Source organism: Hypoxylon trugodes (genome assembly GCF_022578975.1).
Source record: "Hypoxylon trugodes strain CBS 135444 unplaced genomic scaffold F4822scaffold_4, whole genome shotgun sequence".
NCBI classification, from domain to species: domain Eukaryota; kingdom Fungi; phylum Ascomycota; class Sordariomycetes; order Xylariales; family Hypoxylaceae; genus Hypoxylon; species Hypoxylon trugodes.
This window is the reverse complement of record NW_026250019.1, coordinates 2,231,429-2,245,698: the sequence shown is the minus strand read 5'-3', so window position 1 is coordinate 2,245,698 and position 14,270 is coordinate 2,231,429. Positions and strand designations below refer to the sequence as shown.

The window sequence follows — 14,270 nt, the reverse complement described above, 5'->3', positions numbered from 1 at the left end:
CCAGCTCTGAGCGATACCGAGTATCCCGTGGCATATCCGCCTCCTTGGTTGGATACTCGAATAGCCGGTCTACGATGATTGAGTTCGTATCACCAACGTCTTGTTCGCCGATAAACAAGAGGGAAAATGCCCTAGTGGGAGGAATCTCGTATTGGGGATATTATAAGGTGACGTAGGGTGATATAGGGGTGAGGCTTCCCCTATATAAGTCAACGATGTTCCATCTGTCTTCCATCACGATTTCTCATCGCCAGCTCTAAAACTTCAAACCTCCTTTCCAGCTTACTAGCTACTACAAACGTTAACACTTTACCAAACAAAACTTTCTACTTTAAACCAAACAACCAGCCAAAATGCGCTTCAACACCCTCACCACCTCTATCCTCGCTGCCGCGACCTCCGCGTCCGCCGCGTGCCTCGAGCAAGCCCCCTCCGCCCTAGGTTTCCCTATCAACTTCGATATCACGCCCGCCACACCAGCCACAATCTCCTTCCTCATCCCCTCTAACGCGCCTGCTGGCCCCTGCGAGCTCATCGTCAAGTTCCCCGACAACTATCCCATCACCAGCACCGGCGACGACCTCGTCAACGTAACCGCGACCACGGGCCCCGTAGCCGGTAGCCTGATCGGGTCGGTGCGCTTCCGCGCCGGTACCAAGACTGTGATTAACAGCTTCGCGTGCGAGGCTGTTATGGGATTTGAGTTTGCTATTGCGCAGGGACAGGGCGAGGTTAAGTTCTCGGAGATTGCGGGTGCGGGTGTTTTTCTGGATATTGGTGATGTTAGCCAGTGCTAGATGGTCCTATCTCTATGGGATTAGGGGTTGAAAAGGAGGATTCTGGGGATGTCAGGCTTGGTGCACGGTTCCTTGTCAATCGTTTCACCACTTAGGGTTTATAGATCGGTTGGGTCTTGACTCGGTAGGATGGGGGTTGCGATGGCTCTCATAGATACGGCATGGGAAAAGTTGCAATGAGATATTATTATGGTTATGGCTCATATTCATTTTTACACATGCTTCCTGACTTGGTGTGATACTTTGGTTCTACTCTACGACCACTCATGGTGATATTATTCATCTCAACCTACTCAGATGGCCTATCATATGTGACTATCGTGTGTAGAACGCCAGCTACGGATTATCCGCCGTACACTCCGAGGATTAATGAGTATCTAGTGTATCTTCAACCGAGAATGCAATGCTAGCAATGGTTAGGGAGTCGAGTACGACCTCTTTTCCCAATTTATATAAGCCGCTTCCTCGTTCCGCCGAGCTCCCATCCCCCCTTTCCTCTGCATACACCAACGGTCACCTACCTACACACAATATTAAAAACATACCTACATTCAACAAACTATCCAACCCAGAATAAGAAAAATGTCGGCCAACCCAAACACCCCGTCAATCACGCCAGAGCCTGAGGACTTCGCCTCACTACGCACTTTCTGGGAGCAGCGTGCTGACGGCTTCTGTATGCATCTGCCCGAAGGTGTAATCATACACTTTTGCGATACCAAAAAAGCCACGCACGCGGCGAACTCGACCGATACCGGACCTATCACCGTGCTCGCTCCCACCATCATGATCTACCTCCAGGGTCCCGACGCATCTATCAACGGTGATCGGCACGCGTTACGAGATGCCATCGTCGCCGCTGGTGCAGAGCTACGTCCGTATCTAGAGTACTATGGTTGCGTGCTATATAGCGGGCCTGGGGAGTTATTGATGACTGTGTGGCCGGATATAAGTTTTCTCGCGGAGGATAAACAGGGTCAGAAGGATGGAAATGGAAATAATGAGGTAACAGAGGAGTATGAAGGAAGTGAGGAGAGCTACATTCCCTGGAGTGAAGTGTATGCATTCCTCTCCTAGTAACCCTGTAATAGGCGATACGGATCAGGTTTTCGTCATTTAGAGTTAGATCTTGAACTTTTGGTCAAGCTTCACCAGCGTTAAGGATAGAAAAGTGATGTTAAGAATCTAAATAACAATGTTTTGTACACCGTCTAGATGATATTAGTGTGTAGACAATTCACCCGCCGTGCTATCTTGTCTTAGTGCCTAAGTCTACGGCACGCTCAATAACGAAAGAGCAAGCCAAATCACAGTGTGTTCCAGATATACTTTGTCCTTACTCTTCTCTGGGGTGTGGCTCCGATCTTGAGGGACTGTATTTCGCGACAACATTTGATACAGACTAGGACTACAGAACATCGTGATGAGAATTGATGAATCTACTATTCTTCCTCGACTATTTTTCTTGGTATGTCTTGCAGATTCGGTGGTGCACTACCACAATTCGATGTTCATTATGATATTCACCTCCATGAAGCTCTGTATGACTTGGGTGTGCGACACATTCTTAAAATGCCAGATATTAGTCGACGTGGGCACCCAACTAAATATTCGTCGAGTCCCTTCCATCCTAAATCCTCATCGAGCAATTGACACATTATGAGTGACAAACAAGAAATCGAGACCGTCTCCTTGCAAGAACGTGCACTGCCCAATAGATATAAACACACCCAGTTTCTCTCCATTTGGCTCTCATTCCTCCCATCCTTCCTCAGACACCAACACCAAAAAACCCACACAAAACCCATACATTTCAGACACCACATCAACGAACAACAGCAACCATGTCTACCAGCCCAACTTCCCAACCCGCCAAGTTCGGCGACTTCTACGACTACTGGTGGGCAGAGGACCGCCATTTTAACTTCTCCCGCTGCTTCGAAGGGTCCTCCATGTCGAACTAATCGAGAAATCCGACAAAGAGCCCTCGATCTTCACCTGTCCTCGTCCCACCGAAGTGCGTGTGCCCGTAATCCGCATCCACCAGCACAACCCCCTCGGTAACGACCTCTGGCGCTCGCTTATCGCCGCCGGCGAGGTACTCGGTTCGTGGCGCGAGTACTTCTGCTGCGAGGTTTACTACCGAGGGAAGCTAGTAGCCTCAGCTTGGCCTAGTGTGGCGTTCCATGAAGATCTCACCGTGGAGAAGGAAGTGATGAAAGTATTCAATGTTCCGGGTGTCGAAGAGCTAGGAAGACGCCCGCGAGACTTCGACGAGTGGCATAAATTGCATGAGTTCCTCGAAGAGTAGAGAGACATTAGGACCTACCGTGAAAATACCTATCTAGGTACCTACCTAGCCTAGACATTTTGAAGGGGTGAAGGAGAGAAACGAAACTAGAACGTACCTTATTTGTGATACTTTATATGTTATTTAGATCATATTAGAAATTAATCAACTACGTCGCCTTGATTTGCCTTGCCTTGACTTAATGCCTTACCTACTTCGTCGTATGTGAAAATCTCAGTAGTGTAATAAGACCAGCTAAGGAGCAGTCCCCTCGCATCAATTATCACCACAAGCATAGTAAAATACCTCAAACTTCAAACTCTTTCTATTAAGCCGCGCGACACTCGCGTCCCCTGCGAACCGATTACGAACGACCCGCCAACCTATCTGGTATCAATACCGCTCGTCTACCAAGGCCTTTGCCTTCAACTTATGATTTCACTCGCGTCAAAGACGGGGTTTGTTTATACGACAAAAGAAAGAAAAAATTGTACCTAGAACTCTGTCCCCTCTTCCCTCGCGCACACATCTACCTGCACTTTTTTACGAACTCCCCTTTCCCACGACTTGAAGACTTTCGGGGTATAATCTAAAAAGTAATACAGAAAGAACTCTTTCTTTCTCTCTCTGGGGGGTGATCTGAAGATGGTGATACAACAGAGGGTATTCTAAAACACAAAAAAGGGAGACTAAAAAAAAAGGAATAGCAACGCCGTCTGTGTGTTTCTCGCAACTATCCCAACCAGTAAATGCTTCCATTATGATAACCGAAGACAGTCGTGATTTCGTAGCATCCAAGAGAGGCGCCAGACTGGCTGGCTGGTGCTTTGATTTAATTTGTGGAATGGGCGGAATATTTTAATCGCCATCTAGATAATGCCTAGGTTGCGGGCTGACAGCGCCACTACCGCTGATGCTCCCATTAGCGCTTCCAGTACCAGAAAAATAACTCTGATCAATACGGAAAATCCAATCCATTTTCTCGCGCTCGTTGCGAGCTGCAAACAGCCACGTATTGTCTGTTCCGTAAACGGCAAATACGCCTGCCTGCAGACGCTCGCTTAAGCCGCCAAGGCTGGGACCTGAAGACCTAGTAGAGGTTCCGGACCAAATGGTTGAAACTGTGCGACCGGATGGCGTTCGGCGATGACCTGGTGTGAAATTTCCATGGCCATTCGGTGGGCTTAGTAGGTCCGGTTCTTCATCGTGATCGTTAAACAATGCTAGAATTTCCGGCTGACTGTCGACTCTAGAATTGCGAAGACTAACAATAGCCACTTCATCCCCATCGGTAACATTGTGAATGTGGAGATAAGGTCGTCGGAGTTCAACAAATCTCTTGACCCATTTGCTGTAATCATTATTGGGTACCAGAAGATAGCCTCCTTTTAGTACGTTCGGATTTTTAGGTACCCGAATGATTGTGGATATTAATCTCGGCGGGGTAATTGACTCGGGAGCGACCCCATCTGTAGGAGGCGCCGTATGCGCTGGGCCAAGGATGCGAGCTGCAGGGTCAGGATGACTCGACCAATATTTCAGACATTTGTTTAGGATGAGCGCCTCATGTTCATTATACTCCGATATGGGGGATTGTGTGGGGGGCTGCTCGACGATTTGTTCGGACTCCCCGTTTTGCTCCGAAGGCTGTTCATTTTGTTCGCCATCGGTGGATTCCGCTTGGGATTCTGGTTGCTTCGGTGTCGACGGTCGTGATGTCTCAGGAGTATCGTTGAGAAGCGCGTTAATTGAATCTTGGTCATCATCGCGGGCCTTTAGTGCTGGAGAAACATCATCATCGGAATGATCTTCATCTTCTACGGGCTTCACCTTTAGCTCAGGTAAACCAATTTTCTTCAAAAATAGTTGAGCCGCGGCGATTTCAGTAATACGTCTCTTCTTTTTTCGTGCCGCAATGTAATCGCCTATTAGTGAAACTCCCCTAGGGCCCCAATTACTTAAGTTTTCTTCGCCTTTCACGTAGTTGTGTTGACTATTCATTCTCCAAAGATCGCCAACTCGCTTAATTGGTGCTGGTCGCATACTAACAGTATAGATAGCGGAGGAAGAATGCACGATCCTAACGTGTTGGAAAAGCGAGGAAAGCATTGATGTTTGGCGCACGAACGTTCTTCCTAATATTTGACAGTAAACGTTCGTAGAGAACTTCATCGGTTCGGCAAGGTTATCGGCAGCTATATCCCAAGATAGGGTCATCTGCACTTTGTATTTATCTGCCGTCGTTCGATCTAATAGCAGTGAATTGTGCAAACTCGAATCCCATTGTCCTGTGATAGTCATGCTTCGAGTACCATTTGCATTTTGTCGGAAAGATGGTTTCGCGCTGAGTCGTAGTGGAATGTCAGGTACAGGAGACGCCATATCAGGAATATTGCCGGCATGGTCGACAAGTTGAATCTTGCCAACTTTTATAGAACTGATATCTTCCCATGGCAATGCATCGCCCGAGCTATGCGTAAGATTGATTGCGACGCGCCTTTGGAGACCTTGATGAAGCTGGAAAGTGCCAGTATCTAGCTCGCTTGTCTGTGTTACCTCTACCGGAACGTATTCTCCGTTCTCGCTAAGTTCGAGGATCTGCACGCGAGCTAACAAGTCGTGCTTTTCCTCGGTGTAGAATTGGGCCTCATTTATCCGAGCACCTTGAGACTTATGATCGGTATTTGGCGTGGAGTCACGCATCTCATCCCAGCTTAGTAACTTGTCGAGGTGCATCGTGGAAACTTTCGCGAATATCGCGATCCTCAAATTAACATCGCGAGGACCGAATAATGGAACACTCATACTGTGAACGCTGTCGAATCTTATTGGACCTTCGTCAAAATCTTTGATCATTTGGGTGGTCGTAACACTTTCGGATACACCCGGGATGAAAAGTTGCGCATGGACATCAGTCCCCTCCCGCTCAGCGAAGCCAACCATATCGTGCATAACAACATTGTACTTCAACGTGTTTGACGGAGCTCGAGCGCTAGAAGGTTCTAGAGAAACTTTAATGATCCCAATTGCATGAGAAGTATGAGGCGATAAAATGTCAAGAGTAAAATCTTGGACTCGGCTATCGAAAACAGCTCGAAGTGGCACATCGACCTCACCAACAAGGGAATATTCAGGCATGCAATTCTCGACGAAAGGATTATCTAGTTTGAAGTGTTGAGAATACTCCGGCTGGTCGAGATATTGATGCATCTGTCGCATTTGCCGTACGCGATCGTGAAGTTTCTCTAAACTCCAGAGATGGACGACAGTATTCTTGTAATCGACGACGCGGACCCCCACGCATGGTTTCTGCGCCTCATCGAGCGCCAAATCTTCACCTTCACCAGGCACATCATTCAGCACCATATCATAGGAAGAACAACGGCCATGTCCGATATCCACAACGGTGAATTGGAAAACGACATTCTCGCCCAATTCCTCGCTCATAATTTGCGCCTCCTTGAGAGTAGCTGCATGTTGCAGGACGGCTTCGGCCATTTGAACATAGTGCCGGCTCCTCCAATGTTGTACGACCTTCTTAGCCCTCTCAAGCTCCTCTTCGGATAACTTCGGCTTAGCTTTCGGTCGCTTGAGCGGATCGAGCTTCTCAATCTTCGCTTGGAATTCTTGCTTTTGGACTTCTAATTGTTTCTGCATATCAGCTTTCAACTGTGTGAGCGTCTCTTCCATTCTAGCCTTCTCCTTTTTGATCTCTTCCACCTCGACATTAGCTGCACCAGCGCTCTTAAGTTGTCCTTGATATTCTTCTTTCTGCTTCTCCAACTGGTTTTGCATGTTCTCTCTAATCTCTTTGAGGCGGTCGTCAGCTTCACCAGCTCTCGGAGTCGATGGCATAGTAAGTGCTGTGTCGAGCGAAAGATTGTCGATGGTACCTGTTGACATATACTTCTCCCTAATAGGATAAGATGTATTCGATTCCAGGTCATCGTCATTTTCGCGATCATTGACACGCTCCGCTCGGGCGCGCTGAACATCTTCAAACAGCGCATTGAGTTCCTCGTCGGTCAAGCTTTGGAGGTTTTTATCTGTTCCAAGAATAGCGCCGGCGGCTTCTCGTCGCGCAAAAGACCAATCCGAATCTCGGCCATTTCGGGACGGCGCAGGCGATTCCGGACGACTCTCACCAAACTCAGAACCCGCTTTGCTTATTGATCGTTCGTGTCCTAATCGGGGTGAAGGTGACGAGCGATCCAGACTCTGTAATTGATTTGCTGTTACCGATTGGCGGAGTAAACTCTGGCGATTCTCATCTCGCTCGGCACGGGCCTCCATGGGGTGGTTAAATCGAAATATGTGGAAGTCGCCCAAAATGACTCGATAACCAGAGTGTAGCCTTGTAGTTTCAGCGACGCGCTTTCCATTAACCATGATAGATGCGCCGTCATGTGGAGTGATTGTAACAGTGCCGTCCGCCGCATTGTCAAAGGAACAATGCTCATGTAGAATTCGAGTACCATTTAGACGAATGTTTGCCTGATGTTCAGAATTCGAGTCTACGTTTCCCACTGTAGTTTTTCCTGGTTTAAGGTTGTAGACCAAACATTCCGCGAGAAGAGGATCATCAGACAGGTTGACCAAATGGGGCATTTTCTTTGGAGTATGCAATCCTACGAAGCCCTTCTCGATACTAATACCGAGTTCTTCAAGGGCAGCTTCACGCTCCTTGTGGATTTCTTCCGTCTTTTGGAGTTTCTGCTCCCAGGTTTGGTTGAGATCGGTCAACAGTTTCTCGCTCTGGCTCAATTGCTCGGCGATTTCTGCCTTCGATACCTTCTTGACAGAGCCGTCCGATTGCGTTATGCTGACGATTTGTTTCTCTAGAGGTGTACCTTCAGCATAGACTTCCTCTGGCGGAACAGCAGAACCGCCCGTGCCACCAGTAGCACCACCTCCAAGTTTGCTTCGCAGTAGTGATAACTCCTCTTTCAACTCCCGAATCATACGGGCATTCGCATCTTCGTTGACGACAGCATGGTTCTTAATTCGTTTAGCAGAATCGGCATATCGCAGTGTACTTAATGTTTCGTCGTAGTTGATATCGGCGGGACTGATTGCTGCTATCATAGCAGTCATACTGTTACCACCTAACGAGTCTTTTAAAAGCCATGTTAGAACACTATCTCGGTATGGAACCGTTCCTCCTGGTCCCTTTTTCTTTTTCCCAGTTGAGAGATCGGCCAAGGCTGCTATCACACGACCAAGTGTCGATAGGGATCTGTTGATTTCAGCACCCTCCTTTAATCGGGCACCTGTAGCACCTGTCGACGTTGCTCTTTCTGAACCAGCCAAATCGACTAAACTGATCTTCGCTTGCTTCTCCATCTCCATCTTCGTCTCTGCATCATACTTCTTTTGGGTAAGCATCAGTGTGAATACAGCGTGACTTCGACTGGATGTTTCGTTCATGTTCGTCGCGGCGACCGTTCTAGCCTTGTTTCCTTCGTCCATAAGGTTTTCGATCTCTTGGAAACTACTGACTACCAACTTGGCAAGATCTTCGACATAAGGACCAGTGGAGGGATGTTCTCGGACTTTGAGGTTACCCTTCGTAGACGGGTTCAACAGATCTCGTACCCTTTCGTTGTAGATTTCGAGGTATGATACTTCCACGGTACACCTTGTTGTCTTATCCTTTTGCAAATCCTCGATCCTCGTAAACATATCCTGGCAAATGTTGGGTATAATACCAGCATCTTTTCCATATCCCATCATAGAGTATGATTTACCCGAACCCGTCTGACCGTAGGCGAAGATACAGTTGTTATAACCTTGGAAGGCATTGTCCAAAAGGGGTTTGCCAAGATCATCGTGTAGATTTTCCTGACCAGCGTAGTTCGGGTCGTTTTTATTGAAAGACCAATAAGACTTATCGAATGCGAACGTCTTTACGGATGTATCCTTATTTCCTTTCGCATTATGACCGGCTTCGGGTGGTGGGGTTAGGACCGTTTGGTTGTTTTTCATCTCAACGATACATTTTGACCCACGGTCGATTTCTGAACGATGTCAGCGTCCGTCCAAACTTAGAGCGCAACGGTTTCTATTAGGCTATCCCCAGTTCCGACAAGGTTGAAAAATAAGGAGTCGTACCTCTACCGTTAAAGGGCCGCACCCTCACCACCACCTTAATATTTCCTCCTCCAGCCATGGTTGATAGATGAAGGCGATACCTTCTCTTCCACTACAGCTATACAGCGAGTATTAAATCGAGCCGAGGCATTCGACAGACGAAGCGCACGACGACGGCGTATAACGGAGGAATAGACTTCGCGTGTCGGACCGATCGTTCGAAAGTTCACACACACCAAATCGCAGTAGTCGGATGGCCTGCTTTATTCTTGTATGTATTTTCTTTTCCAAATAAAATCTTAGTTCCAATAATAGTCTTGGATACCTTTCATCCTCCCCTTTGTTACGCGGGGACGGCTGCGAAACCGAGTCCGTGGCCCCCCGCGGAACCTTAACACCTCGTGGCAGAGAATAAAAAAAGAGATCGTAACAACGTTAAAAAGTTAAGGAGCGGTGGACAGAAAAAGGAAAAAAGCAGCCAACCGGCCGCAAGTTGCCGTTAAAACGTTCCGTTGTGATACAAATCAAACCGATAAAATCCAGTAAGCTTGCGCTGCGCAGTCAATATTTCAGTCTCCGTCGCGGGTAGATGATCGATCGTAACGAGTCAGGCGTTGTCGCGGAGATGATTATATGAAATTTGGTTGGTGGGATCAGTCAACAACTTGTTCGTTAATGAACAGAAAATGGGGACGCGATTCGCGACCGACGACTTCCTGACCTTGTCATTCGTCACATCAGGCTAGAACTATGGGGCAAATTGCCAAGAACTTCACGTGTTAGCATATTAGCATGATTAAACCTACCTAAAATAGGTACCTAAGATTAGTGCAATTAAGCTGCTGTACTGCTTCTATGCTGCCAGCTGACAAACTCAATTTAGCCAGCTGTATTTTATCAATTATACTAACTAATATCGCCCCTTATTATAGGGGTCTGACTTATTAGAGTTACGTGGTCATCAGACTTCAACATGTGAATTGTCATTTAGGGGCCTGACGAGCAAGTAGTCATACCAAATGACCTTAGTAAGTACCATTTCAATATTTTCAATTCAAGCAGGCCGAGAAAGCACCTACTTCAAACCTAAGAGCTTCTCTATCTGTCCCCTCGTTGTGGACGGATAAAAGTCCTTGCTATCTTGGAATGTCTTAATTGCCAAGTCCCTATCGAGTTCGTTTAGCTTCCTATATAGAGGTTTGACGAACTTCATACGGCCAACAGAACCCAAGAGCTCGACGATACCAGGAAATTCCTGTTTATCTTGAGCCTGCAGGGCAATGACATAGTACGCTGACTTCAACTCGACGTTCTTCGAGGAAGTAACATTGTAGGTAGTTCCAAGGAGATGCGATCTCTCTGCACTTAGGGGCTTTGGGAAGTTTTGTATGGCTTGTAAAAAGACGAGTGTTTGATTGGCTGAGAACGACTCAATATCTTTAGGGCTTGGTTGGTAATCCTATCAACAGTGTGAGTCATCCATACAATGTCGCAAAACTGAAATTAAATTACAATTCGATCACTTACCTCGTTCTTCCATTTCTCAGCTAATGCGAGACAAGTATCGACGTAAGCCGTATTAAATTCGGGCTTTGGTGGCAAGCCTGGCTTGTAGAATCTGTCTTCCCAAGGAATTTGAGCGATCTTCTCCTTGATCTCCGCATTGCCATAAGCCTCGAAGAAGTTCAAGAAAGTCTGCTTGAATTCAAATGAGTCTAGAGACTTGTTCGCCCACGTATGGAAATAGTGTGGGATAAACTTGTCGAAATGTTCTCTACCGACCAAGCGGTCAAGGTAATAGAGAAAATGGAAACCTTTCTCATAGGGTACCGTACTAAAGGCGTCTTCAGGATCTACCCCCTTATGATTGATAATGAGTTTGGTAAACTCGTGGTCTGCTCCCAATACTGAAACGGAGTCCTCTGCAGCTCATTAGCGCCGAATGAAACATGGTGGTTGTCGATTTACATACCAAGCGCTTTCCAGCCAATGATGGCCGAGAAGTCAAATTGGGGTTCACCGTGGACGGCGGCGCCAATACGGCGTTCGAGATAGGTGGTCCAACCTTCATTCAACCAGCTTCAAATACATTAGCTCCGTTTCGTGATAAAGTGCAAATAACCGATCGCACTCACAAATGTTCCCAAGATGCGCACCCCACAAGGTTGCCGCTCCAACTATGGCTCAATTCGTGTGCGATCACGTCAACATTTTGACGATCCCCACTGATAACAGTCGGTGTAGCAAAAGTGAAGATGGGGTTTTCCATTCCTATCATCACGAGTCAATAAACACCATTACGTTCAGGGGCTTCTTAACGCCATACCTCCATAGGCGAAACTCGGGGGTAGGACCAAGACGTTGTACTCTCCCCATTGATAGTCGAAAATCAAGTTTTCCGCCACTTCGAGGAATTTATCCATATCTGCTTCAAATTCCCATTTCGCGTCTTCAAGGGCCTCTGGTCCCGTTGCAACCACAGACCTCTTCCCGATGCGCGCGGTTGCAAGGTCTCCCGAAGCTAATGCGAACAAGTATGAGGGGATAGGAACCTTCTGCTCGAAGCGGAACAGCTTATCGCCCTGTTCCTCTCCCTTAGTGTCTGAGGGTACCGGTACTCCACTCGCCACTACCGGCAGCGGCGATGTGATGTTGAAGGTGAATGTGGATTTAACATCCGGGGTGTCTTGAGACGGGAAGATAGACCGGGCTAGAATAGCTTGGCATTGTGAGTAGACATATGGATGTTTCTTGTTTCCAGTCTGAGCCGGGGTCATCCATTGCAAACCAACACAGTGCTCGGTAGTTTCTAGAGCAATGTCCAGCTTGACGGCCTCTCCCTGCGGTACCCCATCCGGTACGGAAACATGAAGCGGTGCGCCGTATGGCTCAACCCGGTCCTCGATGACCCACTGCGTATTAGCACCGTCGACCTTGACCGACGAAATCGCTAGATGGTTCGTGTCAAGGATAATCTCACGGCTTTTCTTATCCGTCAAGGAATTGAATTCTAAGAGGACAGAACCTTGTAGACGTTGTTTCTCGAAATTAACCTTGAAATTGACAGTCGTGTGTTTGATGCGCCATTCGCCATAGTTGGCTAGGGTGTTTGGGTCACGAGGGGCCATGGATTTCGCGGGGATAAAGCTAAAGCGTCGTAAATGAATGTGCACCAGTAAAGACGACGACGGTGACTTTAACTTAGGGAGAGTGAGTTGGATACTTCTAAATAGGATGTTACCCCTCATGAAGTTATTCGGTTTTCGCAACGGCGAGTAGCAGTTGCCAGCTGTCTATTGTCTACTGTCTACTGAATTAAGTTAATTCGTCATTTGTGTTACTACCTAGGTACATCGACATGCGGGGCAGGTGAATTCCGAGGCGGGCCGGCAAAAGCCGTTACTTTATATATACATATACATGTTATCTACATATCGGAGATCAATCTATGCTCTTTACGGGTAAATTGATATACCCTGGTTAAGGGGGGCTTGGGTTAGTAATCCTTTTCAATAATTCTCAAAATTGGAAAAGTTGATCCACCAACGCAAGCCACGGCCCGTCCGCATCGCAGCAGGTGCAGCAACCGAGACAAGGGGAAAAAACTAGGAGTATGAGAGATAAATTCATCATAAGGGGATACGAAAACGTCAAAAAGAGCTAGCAATGCGTGCCAACTTACCTTACTTAAGTAGGTAGACAGCCTGAAACGATGCTTCTCCAGGGCTTGGGTTGTGACTAGTACTGTTACGACCTGCATCAGATCCATGCAAATCAAGTATTTCTTCTTTGCCCTGAAACAAACCTGCCCGCTGAATAATCTACTAAGTATTTTTCCCTCTTTTTTTCTTCTTCCCCCCTCTCTTCCTGTACTATGTCCTGCTTCCGGAAGCAAGCCAAGGCATACCCGTTCAACTAGATCCATGAACTATTCACTTGGCAAGAGATGGGATGAAATATTCCTAGAAGGTCTGCAGCCTTGAGGATACCTAAGTAGGTAGGTAGATATCCATGGTTCGCCAACTCGGCATTCGAGAGACCATGAAGAAGGCAACATCGTGCATAGTAAATGCAGGTATACTACCAAGAAACGAGCAACTAAAACTTGTTGGAAGTTGGTTCCGACACCGCAATGTCGAGATTCTAGGGGTATACAAACGTAAGAGTGGGATGATAGTATATTATGTCTAGGTAGTATTCAAGATACCCTCACCACGTGTGGCTGCCCCTCCCCCATCGAAGGATTACAACGAAAAAAGAGAAGGAAAAAAGATAGTTAGCGGCTACAGCGGTCACGGCGCTGTCTCGGTGATTGTGACTGCTAATCTCTAAGTTGGCCAGCACGCACTGTGACATGCGCGTTGCCGCCGTGTTGGGTAAAGATATGTTATTTTAAGGTCCTAGGGCCCTTAGGGGACCTTGTGGAGGAGCCCCGTGCTCTGGTATTGGAACGGCACAGCATGCAGTTTAGGGCACAATTCTTGGTGACAGCTCCTTGGCAAAGAGCACACTGCGCGCTGCACTGACAATAGGCCAGTCTTTATAGTGCAAAGAGGAATAAATCGCTAATGCCCTCAGACCTCGTAGTGATATTTTATTCTCAATCTATACGCTTTGCGTTGAACATTTCCCACATGTAGGTTTGTTTCTAAAAAACGAGGGGAACTTGCCGGAAATAGGGGCATAAACTAACCCAAGAAACATGACTGCGTTCTTGGTTGATCAAATTGGACGGGTACCTAATGATTCATGCTTAATGCCATGTGCTAAGTTTCGAAGTCGACGAATCAAGCTTTCCCGCATCGGCCTCCTATTGTTTCTGTTCCTCCCAGCTCTACGCTATCATCGGCGGGTTCAACGTGTGGTACTCTTAATCACCCGAAATGAGGGAAAAATCCTATAGAGAACCAGTAATATTGGAAGTACATCTCATGCATCATGCATCATGCGCGACTAGTGTATAGGATAGGACATTACATGTATGGTACGCCAACACGGGTAAGAAAATACCTCTTCATCCGACCCAGCATTGAGGAAATCTCCGTACTTCACGAAGTCATGTGAGAACCGTACCTATTTCGAATAACTTCTGG

The 14,270-nt window shown here is 47.2% G+C and overlaps 4 protein-coding genes across 4 annotated transcripts; 2 read left to right on the top strand and 2 right to left on the bottom strand.

Annotated features, from left to right (window-relative positions):
• Window positions 1-353: 353 nt before the first annotated feature.
• On the top strand, window positions 354-797 carry F4822DRAFT_428262 (uncharacterized protein; the record flags this gene model as incomplete). Its single annotated transcript, XM_051460882.1, has 1 exon — window positions 354-797. The coding sequence occupies one exon, from the start codon at window positions 354-356 to the stop codon at window positions 795-797; it is 444 nt and encodes a 147-aa protein (XP_051315695.1).
• A 582-nt stretch (window positions 798-1,379) lies between these two features.
• F4822DRAFT_442968 (uncharacterized protein) lies at window positions 1,380-3,215 on the top strand (the record flags this gene model as incomplete). The annotated part of the gene is made up of 2 exons (XM_051463055.1): window positions 1,380-1,855; window positions 2,742-3,215. 2 exons carry the CDS (start codon window positions 1,380-1,382, stop codon window positions 3,106-3,108), a joined length of 843 nt encoding a protein of 280 aa, XP_051315694.1. The 3' UTR covers window positions 3,109-3,215.
• Window positions 3,216-3,945: 730 nt separating this feature from the next.
• F4822DRAFT_442958 (kinesin heavy chain) lies at window positions 3,946-9,256 on the bottom strand (the record flags this gene model as incomplete). Its single annotated transcript, XM_051463054.1, has 2 exons — window positions 3,946-9,104; window positions 9,199-9,256. 2 exons carry the CDS (start codon window positions 9,254-9,256, stop codon window positions 3,946-3,948), a joined length of 5,217 nt encoding a protein of 1,738 aa, XP_051315693.1.
• Window positions 9,257-9,996: 740 nt separating this feature from the next.
• F4822DRAFT_400228 (peptidase family M1-domain-containing protein) lies at window positions 9,997-12,539 on the bottom strand. The gene is made up of 5 exons (XM_051457838.1): window positions 11,504-12,539; window positions 11,313-11,448; window positions 11,150-11,256; window positions 10,705-11,099; window positions 9,997-10,636 (listed from the first exon to the last, which is right to left on the bottom strand). Exons 1-5 carry the CDS (start codon window positions 12,423-12,425, stop codon window positions 10,253-10,255), a joined length of 1,944 nt encoding a protein of 647 aa, XP_051315692.1. The 5' UTR covers window positions 12,426-12,539; the 3' UTR covers window positions 9,997-10,252.
• Window positions 12,540-14,270: the final 1,731 nt, after the last annotated feature.

Excerpts from the sequence above, each read along its gene's own strand:
- F4822DRAFT_400228 (XM_051457838.1), bottom strand. The coding sequence starts at position 12,425 with ATGAGGGGTAACATCCTATTTAGAAGTATCCAACTCACTCTCCCTAAG. Across the intron at positions 11,100-11,149 it reads CATTGGCTGGAAAGCGCTTG|AGGACTCCGTTTCAGTATTG; the intron begins GTATGTAAATCG and ends AATGAGCTGCAG. Across the intron at positions 10,637-10,704 it reads CTGAGAAATGGAAGAACGAG|GATTACCAACCAAGCCCTAA; the intron begins GTAAGTGATCGA and ends CACTGTTGATAG.